At 35.6% G+C, this 17,493-nt stretch overlaps 1 protein-coding gene across 4 annotated transcripts in view; it reads right to left on the reverse strand.

Moving 5' to 3' along the window:
* Window positions 1-15,667, reverse strand: part of LOC137273225 (nuclear receptor subfamily 6 group A member 1-like) — a 30,935-nt gene extending 15,268 nt beyond the window's left edge. Inside the window, exon 1 of one of the 4 annotated variants that reach the window (XM_067805735.1) lies at window positions 15,597-15,667. Coding sequence is in view for 1 of the 4 variants with exons in the window: in XM_067805732.1 (XP_067661833.1) it covers window positions 2,737-2,742 (6 nt within the window). In the remaining 3 variants the exon portion in view is untranslated. Of the gene's footprint in view, window positions 1-2,736; window positions 2,864-15,542 lie in introns of those variants that run through there. The other 3 variants (XM_067805733.1, XM_067805734.1, XM_067805732.1) reach the window with 3 other exon arrangements.
* Between the last annotated feature and the right edge of the window lie 1,826 nt (window positions 15,668-17,493).

Below are 17,493 nucleotides of genomic sequence, written 5' to 3' on the forward strand. Positions count from 1 at the left end.
ATAGATCAGATCTGTCTACATTCACAGGACTCTGCCAAGCATAAACCCATGAAGCTTCACCTCTAAGCACTAAGGCTAAGACAAAGCCTAAGTCTTCAGATCTCTTTGCTAACACTGCATGTGCTTTTTCAGGGTTAGAATACTTGCTGACTTAACTATGATGGGGATGATGATGTATTCAGATTCCTCAAGTAAGTACAACTGGTAGTTAAATTAGAAAAATTTCTCATTTTGTACAAAATAGTTGAGTCTTTTCAGATTAAGAAGGCTAATAGGTCACATGTGATCTCTCTCTCTGGCCACTAAGGATCTTGAGATCTGCACCATGGCAGTTAATTCATAGTTATTTTCGTAAAGGCTTAAATATTCTAACATCTTGTTAGGATCAAAACATCACTTTTCTGGTTCACATATATATAGATGTAAACAACATACAGATAATAATAGGTTAAAGATGCGTATCAGTAGAGACTTTTGGATTGATTTAATACTTTTTTGTAAACTTTTTTGACAACACTTCACAACTAATTAAATAACTGCTCACCTGAAACAAACTCTAACAATAATATGAAATCATCACAGAGATTTAACTGTTTGACAACTACCTCCATTTTTCTTATTACATTTGAGTTTTAACTCAAATGAGGGAAAAGGGACGATTTTTCATGAAGATTCCAACCAGGAGCAAATATGTGTTACAAAGTGAAACTTTTCATAAGTGATGAATAAATTCAAATCATTTATGTGCTGAAATGTAAAAAGTTGATCACCCATGAATACTGGCATTTGCTGAACTGAAAAAGTAAAGGATAACGAACTACTGTGCATATACACAACAAAGGAAACAATGTCCTCAATTATACATTCCATACATTCTGGCTTCTTCCTCCTTGTTTATGAAGAACATGGATTAATTCTGCAACTTATTATCTAACATGCATAAACATAAGCTGATTTGAAAAGATACAGAACAAAACAAAACAAAAAACTTTCATTACTCTATCAACATGCAATATAGGTTGTTGAATACTGGTATATAATATAGTCAAAAGGTTCAAGAATGCCATATAGGTTGTTGAATACTGGTATATAATATAGTCAAAAGGTTCAAGAATGCCATATAGGTTGTTGAATACTGGTATATAACATAGTCAAAAGGTTCAAGAATGCCATATAGGTTGTTGAATACTGGTATATAATATAGTCAAAAGGTTCAAGAATGCCATATAGGTTGTTGAATACTGGTATATAACATAGTCAAAAGGTTCAAGAATGCCATATAGGTTGTTGAATACTGGTATATAATATAGTCAAAGGTTCAAGAATGCAATATAGGTTGTTGAATACTGGTATATAACATAGTCAAAAGGTTCAAGAATGCCATATAGGTTGTTGAATACTGGTATATAACATAGTCAAAAGGTTCAAGAATGCCATATAGGTTGTTGAATACTGGTATATAATATAGTCAAAGGTTCAAGAATGCAATATAGGTTGTTGAATACTGGTATATAATATAGTCAAAGGTTCAAGAATGCAATATAGGTTGTTGAATACTGGTATATAATATAGTCAAAAGGTTCAAGAATGCCATATAGGTTGTTGAATACTGGTATATAATATAGTCAAAAGGTTCAAGAATGCCATATAGGTTGTTGAATACTGGTATATAATATAGTCAAAGGTTCAAGAATGCAATATAGGTTGTTGAATACTGGTATATAACATAGTCAAAAGGTTCAAGAATGCAATATAGGTTGTTGAATACTGGTATATAACATAGTCAAAAGGTTCAAGAATGCCATATAGGTTGTTGAATACTGGTATATAATATAGTCAAAAGGTTCAAGAATGCCATATAGGTTGTTGAATACTGGTATATAATACAGTCAAAAGGTTCAAGAATGCAATATAGGTTGTTGAATACTGGTATATAATATAGTCAAAGGTTCAAGAATGCAATATAGGTTGTTGAATACTGGTATATAACATAGTCAAAAGGTTCAAGAATGCCATATAGGTTGTTGAATACTGGTATATAATATAGTCAAAAGGTTCAAGAATGCCATATAGGTTGTTGAATACTGGTATATAACATAGTCAAAAGGTTCAAGAATGCCATATAGGTTGTTGAATACTGGTATATAACATAGTCAAAAGGTTCAAGAATGCAATATAGGTTGTTGAATACTGGTATATAATATAGTCAAAAGGTTCAAGAATGCAATATAGGTTGTTGAATACTGGTATATAATATAGTCAAAAGGTTCAAGAATGCCATATAGGTTGTTGAAAACTGGTATATAATATAGTCAAAAGGTTCAAGAATGCCATATAGGTTGTTGAATACTGGTATATAATATAGTCAAAAGGTTCAAGAATGCCATATAGGTTGTTGAATACTGGTATATAACATAGTCAAAAGGTTCAAGAATGCCATATAGGTTGTTGAATACTGGTATATAATACAGTCAAAAGGTTCAGGAATGCAATATAGCTTGTTGAATACTGGTATATAATATAGTCAAAAGGTTCAAAATGTAGTTTGTTCAGTCAGACTTGGTAAAAAGTCCAGATGTATTCAATCAGAATGCACAACAATCAAAATTTGAGTTATGTTAAAAAACATGATCAAGCAATTTTGTCATACGAGAAGAATGCATAAACACTGTATCCTCCACATTAACCAGCAACAGGTATGGGGGTATATTCCAGAAAGTACGCATGAACACCTACCGCCATTGCGTCCTGTACACTACTACAGCCAATCTATAAGGTAAGCGCCAGCATCGACGTTATCCCAAGCCCTTTCAACTTGACACTGACAATGCCAGCACTCGGACAAGGGAATACCTCAAACAGTGCTGAGCGTCCCTTCCGACACTGGGCGTTGGCGGAAGAGGAACTGTTTGCTTAATACCTTAATAGTAAACACCAACAAAAAGCCACTTTGTTGTGACCAAGAAAAGAGCCAGCGGCTGCTGGATAGGCAAACAGCGGCCAAGACCTCGAAATCCCTTGCTTCTAAACATAGGGTCTCACAGCCATTCCACAATTATTGACAGAAGACAACAAAACTCAACTGAAATGACAAACTAGTGACCTTGGATCAACAGTTCTCTCCCATTGTCAACAGATGAGGGCGGGTCCATACTACACTGCTACAAGAGGGATAGGTGGTAGCACTGGCTTCACACTGTCGACCCACTGCAGCCTGGATATCTGCCATCCAGAGTCTATTTTAACAACTTTGGTTTACACCCAGTTCAAGACAAATACTTCAAAGTCAATGACACCAGGAAACTTCATTGCTGTGTCCACTCTCCATTCCCTCTTCACCTTGACTACTGATAAGTTTCAAAATGCAAAATGCAATATTAAAAACAAGTCTGAATAATGCCGAATCGATGTTGAACAAAAAAGTAACATCCTAAACACCATGCTGCCATAAACTCATCACTACCATCTCCTGATAACTGCCAATGTTTGACCCTGACCAGTAGGGTTTATCAGAAGGACCAGCAGTGTGAGTGATTGAGTATGGTTTCATGGAGCTCTTGGCAATAATCCAGCAGTAAGACGCTAACAGACACCAGAACATTACACATTTATATTTATAAGGTGTGAGTGACAGTTTGCCCTGACGGAGAAAACCATTGTAGTTGACACCTATCTGATGCACAAGCTTGTAATACTGTATTCATCATAGAGAACATGGGTGCTTTGCAGAACTGACAATACAAATGCAGGTTTATAAAGAAAACATCCATGACAAGTTGAACTTGTTGTCACTCAGTGAAAATGAAGAAACTTAGTTCCCATGATTTTTAATAACTACTCAAAATCTTATACCTTATATATCTTATATATATCTTATATCTTATATCTTAATCTTATCTTCTGCACTACTTGTTTTCTTAAGAAAAAAATGAAAAGTGCACACAGCTAGCTACAAGGTATCCAAAATAGAATTGCTTGCACCTTGTAATTCCTTTTTCCAAAGTAAATGTCAAAATTATTTGCCATCACTAATTTTTAAAAGTGACAAGTTGGTGGATCAATGAAATTCAAGGCTCATTTTATGAACTACCTAAAATACTAACATCATACCGTGTACATCCTGTGAATAGATGGATTGCATGGTGCCTATCATCCATATTTACTGTTGTTCTGCTTGCACAATATGCTAATGACATTAGGAACACTGAAGCCATGCCATGGTTTCTTTCATGTTTTATATGACCTCAAACTATACAAAAATAGAACCATCTTGGTAAATTTCTTTGTTGCAAGACACTACCGCTTAGTGTTCTTTTCACAAACGAATCATTATTACACATGTATCTTATTCATCTAAGAGACAACAGACGGAACTTTCGGTAAGTAATGCATCAAAAAGTAAATGTTTGGTGGAAGATAAAAAAATGCACTTGTAGGCATCAAATACTACACAATTCCTTGTATTTCAAATGTTTACATATGTCAAACTTAAACATGGATGTTTTGGAGACTGTTTATCAAAATGCATAGGACACATGAATAAAGACTGTTTACAAACAGTTTAAGGTTTTCTCCTTGTTTTGTCTCTGTGTTGGAAAGTAGCATTGTCCTCATAAATGATGGAAATATATTTCTCATTAACAATTTACACTCACTAGAGACACTTACTATATGTTATGTGTATATAGATATGGTTACATCGAGGACTGATTTTTCCACTAACATGGGGGAAAACAACTGCAAACTTCACGCAGATAAATTGCACGAGTATCATGCATCAAAATGCTGAAAAGCAGGTGCAAATATTGTACATGTGCATGTGAACAGCTACATTCTTGTACAAAGTTTTGTTCAAAAATTCAGCAATTTTCACTGATATTCATCATTTATTGAATTCATGACTTTAATCTTTTCTAGTTTATGAATTTGTTTCACAATACACCAGTTCATATGTGAACAGTGCCTTAAAAATCAAGTTTGGATGACCTGAATGAAAAAGTGGCTGATTTACACTAGTGAGTGTATTGCAAATGTTCAAAACACCTGAACTATTACCTTCATCCATTGTGTACAGATAAACATGTCACTAAAACAATCAATACATTATACATCTTACTGAAATATAACTCTGCTTTTTGTTTAAAGGGCATTCTAGAGGTTGGCTAGTCAATAATGAAACATACAGTTTTATGGATCACCACTTCTCCTTTATTACGTTGAGCGAGGTTTTGATGATAACGATGTAAGAATCTACATCGAAATGTCGCTCAACATAATAAACAAGAACTAAAGCTGTTTGTTTCATTATCAACTCTGCTTTTACTATCCATATTTTGCAATGAGAATTGCTATTAGGCATTTACAGAAGGTTTCAACAACAAAAATGAGATACCTACGATTAAGAAATACCTTTGTCAAATCTCATTACTAAACCCATGCAACTTACTTTCCAGTACAGTCTCAATTCTCCAATCTTTGGAAATGCATCCTTGACAGTCCTTAACAAGACATACAACTTAAAACACACTGACTGATGTTACCCCAAAATGCTGAATGGCATCAAAGTATACATGTTACCCATGAATCTACTGTTTATCGCTTGATATCATGCAAAATTTCACTTTTATCACCAAGACCAACTTGTTTTCTGACATTTCAATCAAAAAGAATTCATTATATCACAAAAATAATGTCTAAACTACAGAGTATTAAATGCTCAGGTATGTAGCCATTTGAAACTTCATGGAACCATTTTAAGCTATTTGATGGGCGGCACTGCATACCTCATCAGTTTTATCATCTGCAATAACTGTGTTCAGATTAAATTATGTTATAGCAGCATATTGTGTTCTCTATTTCATTTTGTTCACAACAAATACATGTGACGTACAAATACTGTGAACCTAGCGGGACCCCATGTCTTACCAATTTGAGCCCCCATGTCAATTCCACTTGCTGCCAGAGGCCTTTGTTACAATAATAACTAAAACCTCACTAAAGTTGGTTAGTTTTAACAGGTGTCATATGCATCGCATGTTTTTGCGACAAGGGTTTATTCTAAAAGGGGATTCTTACAGAAGTGGTAAAATACACTTACTGATCATCAAGATATAGTCCAGTTTCATCTATGACGAATTCCAAATGGACCACATGTCACCTTACTATTTGAATGTGACCAGTTGTTTGTACTTATAAGTAACATTTGGGAGTTAAAAGTTTACCTATGAATACAGATTATTTTGTTTGAAATCTTCGTAAAAACAGCACAGAAAATATTCAGAAGTGGCACACATATGTACATTTTGGTCCTTTGCACTTGAACTTAGGATACCATTCTCTAGTGTGTTCATCTGTGCAAACAGAAACATATTTAATGGTATTTGTAAGTAACGTGAACATTGGAGTCAAACAGAAACATATCCAATGGTATTTGTAGGTAACGTGAACATTGGAGTCAAACAGAAAAATATTTAATGGTATTTGTAGGTAACGTGAACATTGGAGTCAAACAGAAAAATATTTAATGGTATTTGTAGGTAACGTGAACATTGGAGTCAAACAGAAACATATTTAATGGTATTTGTAGGTAACGTGAATGTTCTTACGAAATCAGACTTTGATTTCTAACATTTTTAGATAATTACTTGTAAGAAAGATTATGTAACTCCACTGCATTTGAGTAGTTTACATATTAATGATGTAAAAATAGCAAAACAAATATACCCTTGACTGGCATTTACATAAATTGTAAAAGTACTGAAAACAAATTATACCAAAATTACAAATCAACCTCTAGACAAAAATCATTTGGGGGATTTATTTGCAAAATATTTGGCAATCACATTAATGAATTTCTGTTCATCCAATGTGACTAGTACATAAGACACAATATGTTTTCAACAAAATGGCCTATTAATTTTCAGGTAAAATATAGTCATGTTATATATGGCTGGAATTGTCCCATTTGTCCTGATGTGATGGGCCCCCACAACAGATGAAGGTAGTAATGCTAAATGCAAAAACGCCGTGTACACTCTTCATTGGAATCGACCATGTACACAATAAACAGAGTTCTTATGTGAATGTTGATTTTAGGATGGCGCACTTCTAAAAATTTGCTTTACTGTATGACGTATTAGCTAAATTACTGGAGCAGTGCACATAATATGGTGAAGGCAATAATTGCTCATCCTCTCTTCAACTGTCATCCAGTCATATATGAGGTGCTAATTCTTTTGTTCAGGTCCTGTTGCTTGTCATATCATTACTATGATCTCAGATTCTGTTGACCCTAAAATATTTAGAAAACGTATTGGGCCTTTAATTATTCTATAGCGCTGAGTGTTACCTAAAGCATGGTTAGAATGAAATACACTACTGATCATATTACCTCACCTCAAACATGTACAAAGTCTCATACTGATTAGATTTAACACACCACTGACTGACACACACTCTGTTGAGTCACGTGTTTGTAAACCTGACCTTAACTGGCCCATGAGCTGGTAATATAACATGACACAGATAAAGCTCCACTGCGCATGTGAAGGTCAGGGTCCTATCACTTAACCACTTCAGCTACTCATCTGATATCACAACACCTATCTCTATGCAAATGTTTGTAAACATTCATGGCTGACATCTGCTCTTAGATATTGCCCTTGAGACTGCAGAAACATATAGTACAAGAGAGATGTCCCAGATTCAAAGATCTACATTATCCAAACATTATCGCTAGTTTTGTTATTATGCAGAGGTCACAGAACCAAACTGAACAAGCATAACAATGTGAGCAAGGCTCACTAATACCCCTGATCAGAACTCCCAATTTCAGTTGAACAATAATTGATGATTATTCTTGATAAAAATACGAAATCTGTATTAAAATCTGAACAACACCTTTCCTAAGATGCCCTTAGCCGAATCTGAAAACAACCCATTATATGATTGTGAAATGTTTTGGACGAATAAATTTGAATCTTCAGTTCAAGAGATGTATTTTCTGGATAAATCAATAATATCAAAATAAAACTTTCCCAATAGCTATTGTGGGCGATAACCAAATTAGAAAATAATCCTTTCAAATGTGTCCGTGTTACTAAGTGAAGTAAAATTTCCATGGTTCCTTATAAGTCTGAAATTTGAAACACGACACATCTCTTTCAAAAATTAGAAAATCAGAATCAAACAATGCACTGCACCTCTCCTTTACACAGAAAGGCTGTTTTCCAATTTTGAGAAACATTTTGACCAATAGTTTTGAAGTAATTAGTTGAACAAACCTTCTTTTAAGTTCATTAGGCTGTAATTCTTAAAAATACTAAAATATATTAATCAAACATTGCACTGCAATTCCCCATTACAGAAAGAAGGTGGCTAAAAAAAACGAGAAAAATGAAACTAATAGTTTTCAAATTATCTAAAGTATTCAAAACCGTCTTAGGACGGACAGATGGCCAGATGAATGGAGAGGAATTTCTTGTGACCTTCTCCCCATACACTCCCTACACTTTCAGTTTGGAATTATGAATCCCCAGATTATAAAATCCACAAACCAAGATAAGGCCTTGTGACTAAACAGATACTGATATCACTAATCACGTTGGTCCAATTTATGCACTTAGATGATAGCAATGGACTGCAAAGGTTGTCTATTCTTGGCTGTGATAAGCACCACTCTCGATGGGAAGTTGTATAACACATAGGTGCAATAACTTCTAGCCATTCGGTCACGCAGGTACAATAAACCAACAAGTCATATACATTTTTTCAACCAATGTTTAAATACAACTCATATCTTCAGTTGATGTATGCAGTTAAAACATGTTCTTCAAATGAAATAATTATATGTTTAGAAAACAACAGATAATGAAGAGAATAAATAATATATAAATTTTTCCTGAACACCATTACACATTGTAAGCTGATGATTCTTTATATTCAGTCATGATAACATGATATATTACTTGACATGTTTTGATGATTTGTCGCTATAACGACAAGTGACCAAATTACCGTGAAATGAAACATATAAAATGGATATATTCCATTTATCATATCTAACTTAAATAAATAACGAATTCAAAATAATTTATTTTTTTCCTTTAAATTCAAGAATATTCAATTCTTGTGAATGACTAGTTAAATTCATGAACTACTAGTATATGGCTCACCTCACACTCACTTCACAACAGGGTAAATACATGCCATTTTTCAAACCTGACTTCACCAGACATGGAAACAGAGTTTAAGGAAACACCTCCAGTCATCAAGCTCACAGTCACTACACGTGCAGTGACCGTTATACCATTCACATGTCGTCCATGGTTACCATGCCAACCACTAGTCCATCATCAACCATTATGATGTGTTTATCAAGTCTAGCTCTTCCACATGCGTGTTCAACTATGGTCACCACACATGACAATTAATGAAAGACCCTACCAAAGATAGCACTGACACCAATATACTACTTGGATGTGTATCCTCACTCAGCATTTGCTCTAGGCATGAAAATTTAGGAATCAGCATGACTCCCTTGTGTCATAAGAGAGAGTCATGGACACGTTTTGGGAATCAACTTCAGTTTGGGAATTTCATTAAGACATCAACAGTGATTGTTTAATAACAGGTAAAGCAGGCCAAGAACTTGATTAGCGCTTAGCAGTCAACTCACAAACATTAAACTAAGTAGTTTTAAAAAACAGCAAATTACCAGTTTAGATTATCTCAAGCAGCCTAGCAGCATTCCGTCAACAATGGCACAAAATTCTAAATTCTCTGCGCATCTGAGATAATTTGAGCATCAAATATGCAGGTTTTCTGCATCAGGGCAAACACTGACTATGTCCACACAGATGACTAATCCATAATGTGCTTCCTGAGAAAACACTGACGAAGTCTCGCCTACCAAATACTCAGACTGACGCTACAACACTGTCTGCAGAAGGTCAAAATCTCACATACAAAGCACTTAGATTGAATCTACAACACTGTCTGCAGGTTAAAAATCTAATGTACGAACCACTAAATTGACTCTATAACTCTGTCTGCAGGAGGTTAAAATCTAACATGTAAATCAAAGACTGACACTGTCTGGTAATTGATTCACCTAACACAGTCAACAGAAGACTTATTCAGTCACGAGTGAGTGAGTCAGTTTAGTTCTACATCAAACTAAGTGACATTCCAGCTATGATAGCTGTCTGTAAATAATCAAGTTTGGACCAGATAACCCAGTAATCAACAACATGAGCACTGATCTGTGCAATTGGGAACTGATGACATGAGTCAACCAAGTAAGTGAACCTGACCACCTGATCCTGTTAGTTGTCTCATGCGACAAGCATAGTCACCTTTTGTGGCAAGAATGGGTTGCTGAAGGCCTATTCTTTCCCAGATCTTCACGGGTCTATCCTGGGATGAAAATGGGCATGAGCGAAAGAAAGAGAGAAAAATGAGCTGGAGTGTTTGGAGCCGCAGATTTAGACGATTCCCAATTAAGAACCACGCATGATCAAATCTGCCGAATTCCACGGAGGAAACATCTCATCACTGCTGTTTCATACATGAAATTCATACCAATAAAACTACTGCCATGAAATGTGGTGTACAAACAGTTACCTGGTGACACCTGTCAATACCAGTTACCTGCACTGGCAATATTCTACCTGCTCTGGTGTTGACTGGATATAGCACTGATCCCTGATGGAGCATTAAGTCAGACTCTAAAACATAGCCTGTGAACATTGTTAATATCCCATGATGACGAGGACCAACTATACATCAGTGAACACTAAAACTGAATCTTCCACACACTCTGTTGGGAAGCGTATTTTGGTCTGACTGTTACTAAATATATCAAACACAACTGTCTCCGTAGAAACCTTATAAGGCTACGTCAGTTTATGTATCGGTTTGATATACCATAGGTCGATCATCAGAGTGAGCAGCTCAATGGGTTTTCATTATATCCTGTTGTGTGAATGTCTGATAGTGTTGTCCTCTTTTCCAGCAGTTTGTTCAATAATCAGCTAAATCTGAATTTGTTACTGTTCACGATTTTAGTTATTACATCGGACAGTAAACTTCCAAAGAGAATTAATTACCTTACATCTTTCTAAATATTTTCAAATAGATTTATAAAGCCAACATGGCTAAATTGTATTAATACTGCTTTTATCCCAATGCCAGTTACAATACTGGATGTCAGCCCATGTTTGAAGAGAGCCTGAAGTTACATGGGTCTCATACCACCGGTTGACGCATTTCATCCTAATCATAATGAAGTAAATCAATGCTCATCATGTCGATCACTGGGTTGTTTTGTCATGATTTGACTCGTCATCATATGGTGGTAGTATGCTGAGTTCAGTGTTATACAACCCAATATGTCCAAATTTACACTGAACCTGGGGTCCTCGACTTGTAAAAACTCATCTGGAGCACTAAATAACAAATTTGCAGTAGTCCTGGTATTCACTGAATTTTAAAAAAAATTCAGAGATATCACAAGTTCAGATGAATATAATAGCATTGATAGTTAAGTAATCTTATTTTGGACCACTGCGTACAGATAGGACCACTATCAATATTGCTGCTATATGTCGGTCGTTGGTAAATAACTGAATCTGGACCAGATAATTTAGTGATTCACAGCATAAGTATTGATCTGCAAAATTGGGAACTGATGACATGTGGCAAACAGGTCAGCGAGTCTGACCACCTGATCCCCTCTTAGAACAATCATAATCACTCTCGTGGCAAGCATTCTACCCCAGATTGTCATAAGAGTTTAGTTTAAACAGGTGAGCATCAACAACCTGTTCAACGTTAACATGTCAACATCACACATAGCACCAGGGATAATCTACAACAGGGATGGGTCACTCCCCTGCTTTCTTTACCATTTGTACTAATTAAAATGTGCCTCGACATGCTCCAATGCACACAGTGACTTGGCTCATTCCCAGCACTACTTCAGCTGTTTTTACCACAGTAACAGTACTGCAGCCTGTTTATTGTATCACTATCAGTCGGAATTTTACAATGAATGAATGAAACAGAGTAAGAATTAAAAGCAAGAATTAAAAGTGAATGAATGAAAGAAATAAAGAAATAAAAATGAAGAAAGAATAAATGATACACCACAGCCATCCCTCCCCAAACATGTTTATGAACACAAAAGTATCGCTAGAGCACACGTGTTAACATCAGCTGTCCTTTTAAAAAAAATGTACTTTGAGTTTGAGACATTTTTGTTTACATTGATAATTAATTCAGATATCTTACTGCACGTGGGGAATGGCATGGACGTTAACAGAATGTTAACTGACAATGTCACACATCCCTCAAAAACAGAAAGTGTAAAATTATCACAAAGCGTTATAAACACCTTTCCAGTTTTGTCAAATAATAAGATCAACAAGAAATATTAAGATCAACAAGAAAGAACGAAGTTACAGAACTATAACCCTCAAGCATCACTAGCATCAAAGGCAGATCAGATCAGATTCTCATATTTTTCACACACAACACATATGCCCTAACTATTTTTCCAAAATCATAAACCTATCACTATTACTTGCAAACACCTTTCACCTGATGGTATATTCCCCTCATGAAAATGAAAGGTGTCTGTGAAAGAAGTTTTAGAATAATAAGTAGAAACACTCGAAAAATGTTGTGAAGTATTTCAATGGCTGATCAGATCAAATCAGCGATATGTCACATTTTTCACACACCTCAAATACACCCTAACATGTTCTTTTAGATGATGAAACTATCACTATTACTTGCAAACACATTTCACCTAATAGTATATTGCCCTCATAAGAATGAATGGTGTATGTGAAAGAAGTTTTTGAAGCAATAACTAGGAACACTCAAACAACTTTGTGTAGTATTTCAATGGCGGATCAGAACAGATTAGCGATATGTTGTATTTTTCACACACCTCAAATACATCGTAACCATTTTTTAAGTCATAAAACTATCACTATTACTTGCAAATACCTTTCAACTAAAGGTATGTTTCCCTTCTAAAAATTAAACGAATGCGTGAAAGAAGTTCTTGTCGACTTAATTTAGTCTATCTTTCTGCTGAATCGAGAATGGAAGCCAGTGAGCTTTAACATACCGACTTGAAACGTAACTACAAATCTATTGTCCCAATACTGACACTGATAACAAATTATTTGACTTAAACTGAACTGACAACATAACTAACTTTTCCTCTACATATAGGTGTTCAGTTGTCACAACACTCAGCGATTGTAATCAGCTGTTCAAAAGAAACCGGGCTAAATCTTAAATATTTAGCTGCCGCCATATTGTCTACACTGGTCATGTGACGAGGCGAGACATACATTCTGGGACTTTTCGAGGAGTTTCCTCGCCCTCTCTATATATATTGGCTCCCTGATAGCGCATAACATTATGTTTGACTTTCTTCAGCTTTCTCATACGACATATTAAGCAGTAAGGAGGCATAAACGTTTTCAACATGAATGTGTACTATACAACTTCTAGGATTAATATTTATACGAGGTTTCAACATAGTGCTTACAAAATACATACATCCTTAGGGTAACAATTAATACTTTAAGTGATAATTTCACGCACACAAAACTATGAACAACACATCATCCTTCTAACTGACTTGTGCCCTTGTACCGTCCTCTTACCTAGACTTGCCTCTAGACTTAATATACATCCATGGTCTTTGAATAGATACACTTTAGAAGAAGGCTACTTATTAAACTGAAAATGCAGTTAAATGGGCATAATACATGAGGCATAACCCTGTGTATTGACTGAACAGTTATATGTAATACACAGAAAATGTTTTCATGTGTCATTGCTGATGCAATATTTTATTTAAAAAGTGCACCTTCAACCCAAATAACTCCACTAAACACTTGTCTTTTGCCATTTCATTATTTTCAGTTATTAAATTGATTAGTTAACCATATTAATTAATTATTATAATTGGTAACCATTCACCATTTCATATTACTTACAATAGCAGGCAACAGTCTTTCAGACCTTGCATCATTCTGAATTACAGTATGACTTACTTTATTGACAAAATATTCTCATGAAAAATAATATGAAAAAAGACTCCCAGCATTTACTCAAAGTCACCTCGATATATCTGAGAAAAAAAAATGAAAACTGTCATCATTCAATGCCAGATGAGTAATCTTCAAAATGTTCCTATAAATTAGAATACGTTTTACAAGACATGCATCACTAAAATAATAAGTAACCCACAGATCATTTATAACCCTTACTATGTAATAAAAGACAATGTTTCCAATAAAAGCTGTTTAAAAACAACGCTGACATTTACACATAGCGCATCTTGTCCTTTGAAAGCTGAAGAGACAGTCTCGCATTTTACATCCGATTATTGGGTAAACAGGTCTGGCGTGTATTGATTTATATATCCAAGACTACCTCATATGGCCTTGGTCACGTGTCTACTTTTATTATGCAGATCAGGAAAGCCAAGGAAATCCCTCCGCCCGTGTCCATCGTCAGCATACGCATAAAACACATTCTAAGTTACCATAATGAATATACAAAAAAACATATTTAATGTATGGTTAAATATCATTGTGCTCTAAAATGTCAAAGTCCGTGAACGCCAAATGTTTTACACCAAGGGCAAGAGCACCGAGGCAGACACATGGGACCACGGAGTGCCGCCTCCCCGACCTTGACACTGATCTACAAACCGCCCCCCACTCAACTCCACAACCCCCCACAACCCATGTCTCGCTGTCTCTAATATCATTGAAATACCACAAGGCCCAGCGGTTTTGACATATATTTCAATACTCTTATTGAAATCACTCAGCCGGTTAGTCGACTTCAAACTTCCATGAGGTAGTCACAATTTTTAGATTACCTACAGCAGACGGTATTGAGGCTACTAATTCCAGGCAAATTAATTTCGGTGGATGTATAAATTGGGTATCGCCACTAGGCTTACACATGGGATGACATTTGGTGTCGTAAAAAGACCGTCGGGTGTTCACACGGAATAGCGATCCACTGTGTCGTAATCGATACACCACGCTGCTGACAATACAGGTGCTATACATGCCATTACGAACGACTCGATAACAATCGTCTGCGAGTCTCAGGTCACGTGTCAGAGAAAACCTCCAGATTGAAATGGTAAAAAAAACACCATGACCAGTAGCTATTATTTACTACATGATATTACGATGTTTGTGACTTTATCCATATTATTTACTTCAGCATCCTCAATATACCATTAATTAATTTTTTTTATATTTTAAGACACGTGACGATATTTTTTCCGATGCTAGGATGAAAAAATATTCTGTTTACTTGATAAAATTAATTCGTATGCAATACATAATTAATATGTCCGTTGTCACTTGTACTATTTTTTAAAGGCATAAGATTTCAGCACAAAAGCATATATGTTTAAGCAGTCATTAACCTGTGAGTAAAATGCTGTTACATACCACTCCAACCGAAGACACACCAATATATTTCATACTTACAAACTAAGATATGAGTGTTTCCTGTAGAAAAAGGCCAGCTCATTCAAAGCTTACCCACACATTGAACTTGACTCGCCTTACTTCCACTTGCTATAGCATACAGTCTCTTGATCCTGGTCACGTGTATCGGTAAACTGACATGTGATAACAACCGCACAACTACCTTCGCCGAAGCTTCCGCGACCTTGAGAACGTACGATAGACGATATAGTTCCGTGTCTGTGTTCGAACGCATTGTCATAAATGGCAAGATACTTCAAACTCCACTACTGTACAAATCACCACCCATCATTACTCTTTTTGTACAGATAGTAAATGACGTGTTTCTAGACAAATCTACAAAAACGTGACCTGGCGTATGTATACCTGGATGTACAGCTACAAGTATTCGGTGTTATTGCACTTGACCTATTTGCATATTTATGAATAGAAAACAAAACAAATGTATGAAATGTACGTTTCGTTCGCTGTATCTGTTCGTTTGGATGTAAGAACAATACGCATGAAAATAAGAAAACGATACACTTGTCTCATATGATATAAAACTCCTGACTGTGTTTGTATCAGTGATTTTGGGCGTGGCGATCCCAGACACCCCGAATGTACCGAATAACACGTAGGTACATCGTCCTGGATTGAAGGGCACGTGTACAGTCACGTGCAGGACGGTGGCAGTTACTTGATAAATAAAACATGCATTTCTAGGGAAACGCAAGTCGATGTAAACAATGCCTGATTATCGTATTACTTGCTTGTAATGTTTGCAGCACGGTCCACCGACAAATCTGGACCCATAATCACCGTATAATGTGATATTGATCCAAGCCACAGCCTGGCAGGATGATAGGAAGTTTAAATCGATATCTGTCCAGAGTGAAGCAAAAACGACATCTTGATACTGTACTATTTTTTCACATTCGCCCGTTTCAGCTATTTCTGATAAACAGATAAACATAGATTGTTGACGGTCAGTAACAACGGTTTGTAACAACGGAGTATATTTTTCATTCCAATAAAACAATTACAACTCTGGGCAAAATATAAATATATAACACGGAGTACATATTTATATTTATACGATATAGGTATCTATAGTCATATACCTCCAACAGTATATTTTTCTACGTTATCTGTTGTCACATAACAGTATCAGTACATCCTTATACTTTATACTTTTCGACATTCACGAACGTTTTTCTGTTTCTAATTACATATTGTCACATATCGACCCTAATATAATCCTGGTTATACATTCTCGATTTCAAATATCAACGTCAATTTATGTACACTATCCATTGTCATATCAGGGATACTCTATAACATAGTTAGAGTCTTGCTGGCCGTATACTTACATTTATATGACGGGTATGTATGACAAGAGTATGACATGCTCATACTAATTATCGCAATGAATTTATTGAGATGTTCAAAATTATAAGCTAACATCAGTGATCCTTATCTAGTTAATGGACCAGGTACTACCCACTTCACTTATTCAGTATTCTGGTAGTTGATCCTAACCACGGGTAACCCCATACTTGCAGAAGATTGAGTCATGGAGTGTCATCAAGTTTTGCAACTGAAAGGTTGCACTGCCCGACAGAATCAAGAGGAGAATCAATGGTGACTATTTAGAGAAGTCTTAATGACAAGAAATCAAACTAGAGTTTCTTCCCTAAAACGTCTTGGTGATGATTAAAACTTTTTGATGCTCCCTCGTATCTGTTGTCGTATGCCTAATCAATTTTCTTCTGTCTATTATCGTAAAGTTGTATACATATCACTTCTGTAGATTCAGTAACTTCTCTTTTTTTGAGCGTGTGTAGACATTATCTGTGACATAATATGCATTGTGTTTATGGGAATGCATGATAAACCGGAATGGGAATGCATTGATCACAATGGCCTTCCCGAATCTGTTGGTTATTCCGGCGCACTCATCAATATTCCA

This window comes from Haliotis asinina, chromosome 2 (genome assembly GCF_037392515.1).
Source record: "Haliotis asinina isolate JCU_RB_2024 chromosome 2, JCU_Hal_asi_v2, whole genome shotgun sequence".
In the NCBI taxonomy this organism is placed as follows: Eukaryota; Metazoa; Mollusca; class Gastropoda; order Lepetellida; family Haliotidae; genus Haliotis; species Haliotis asinina.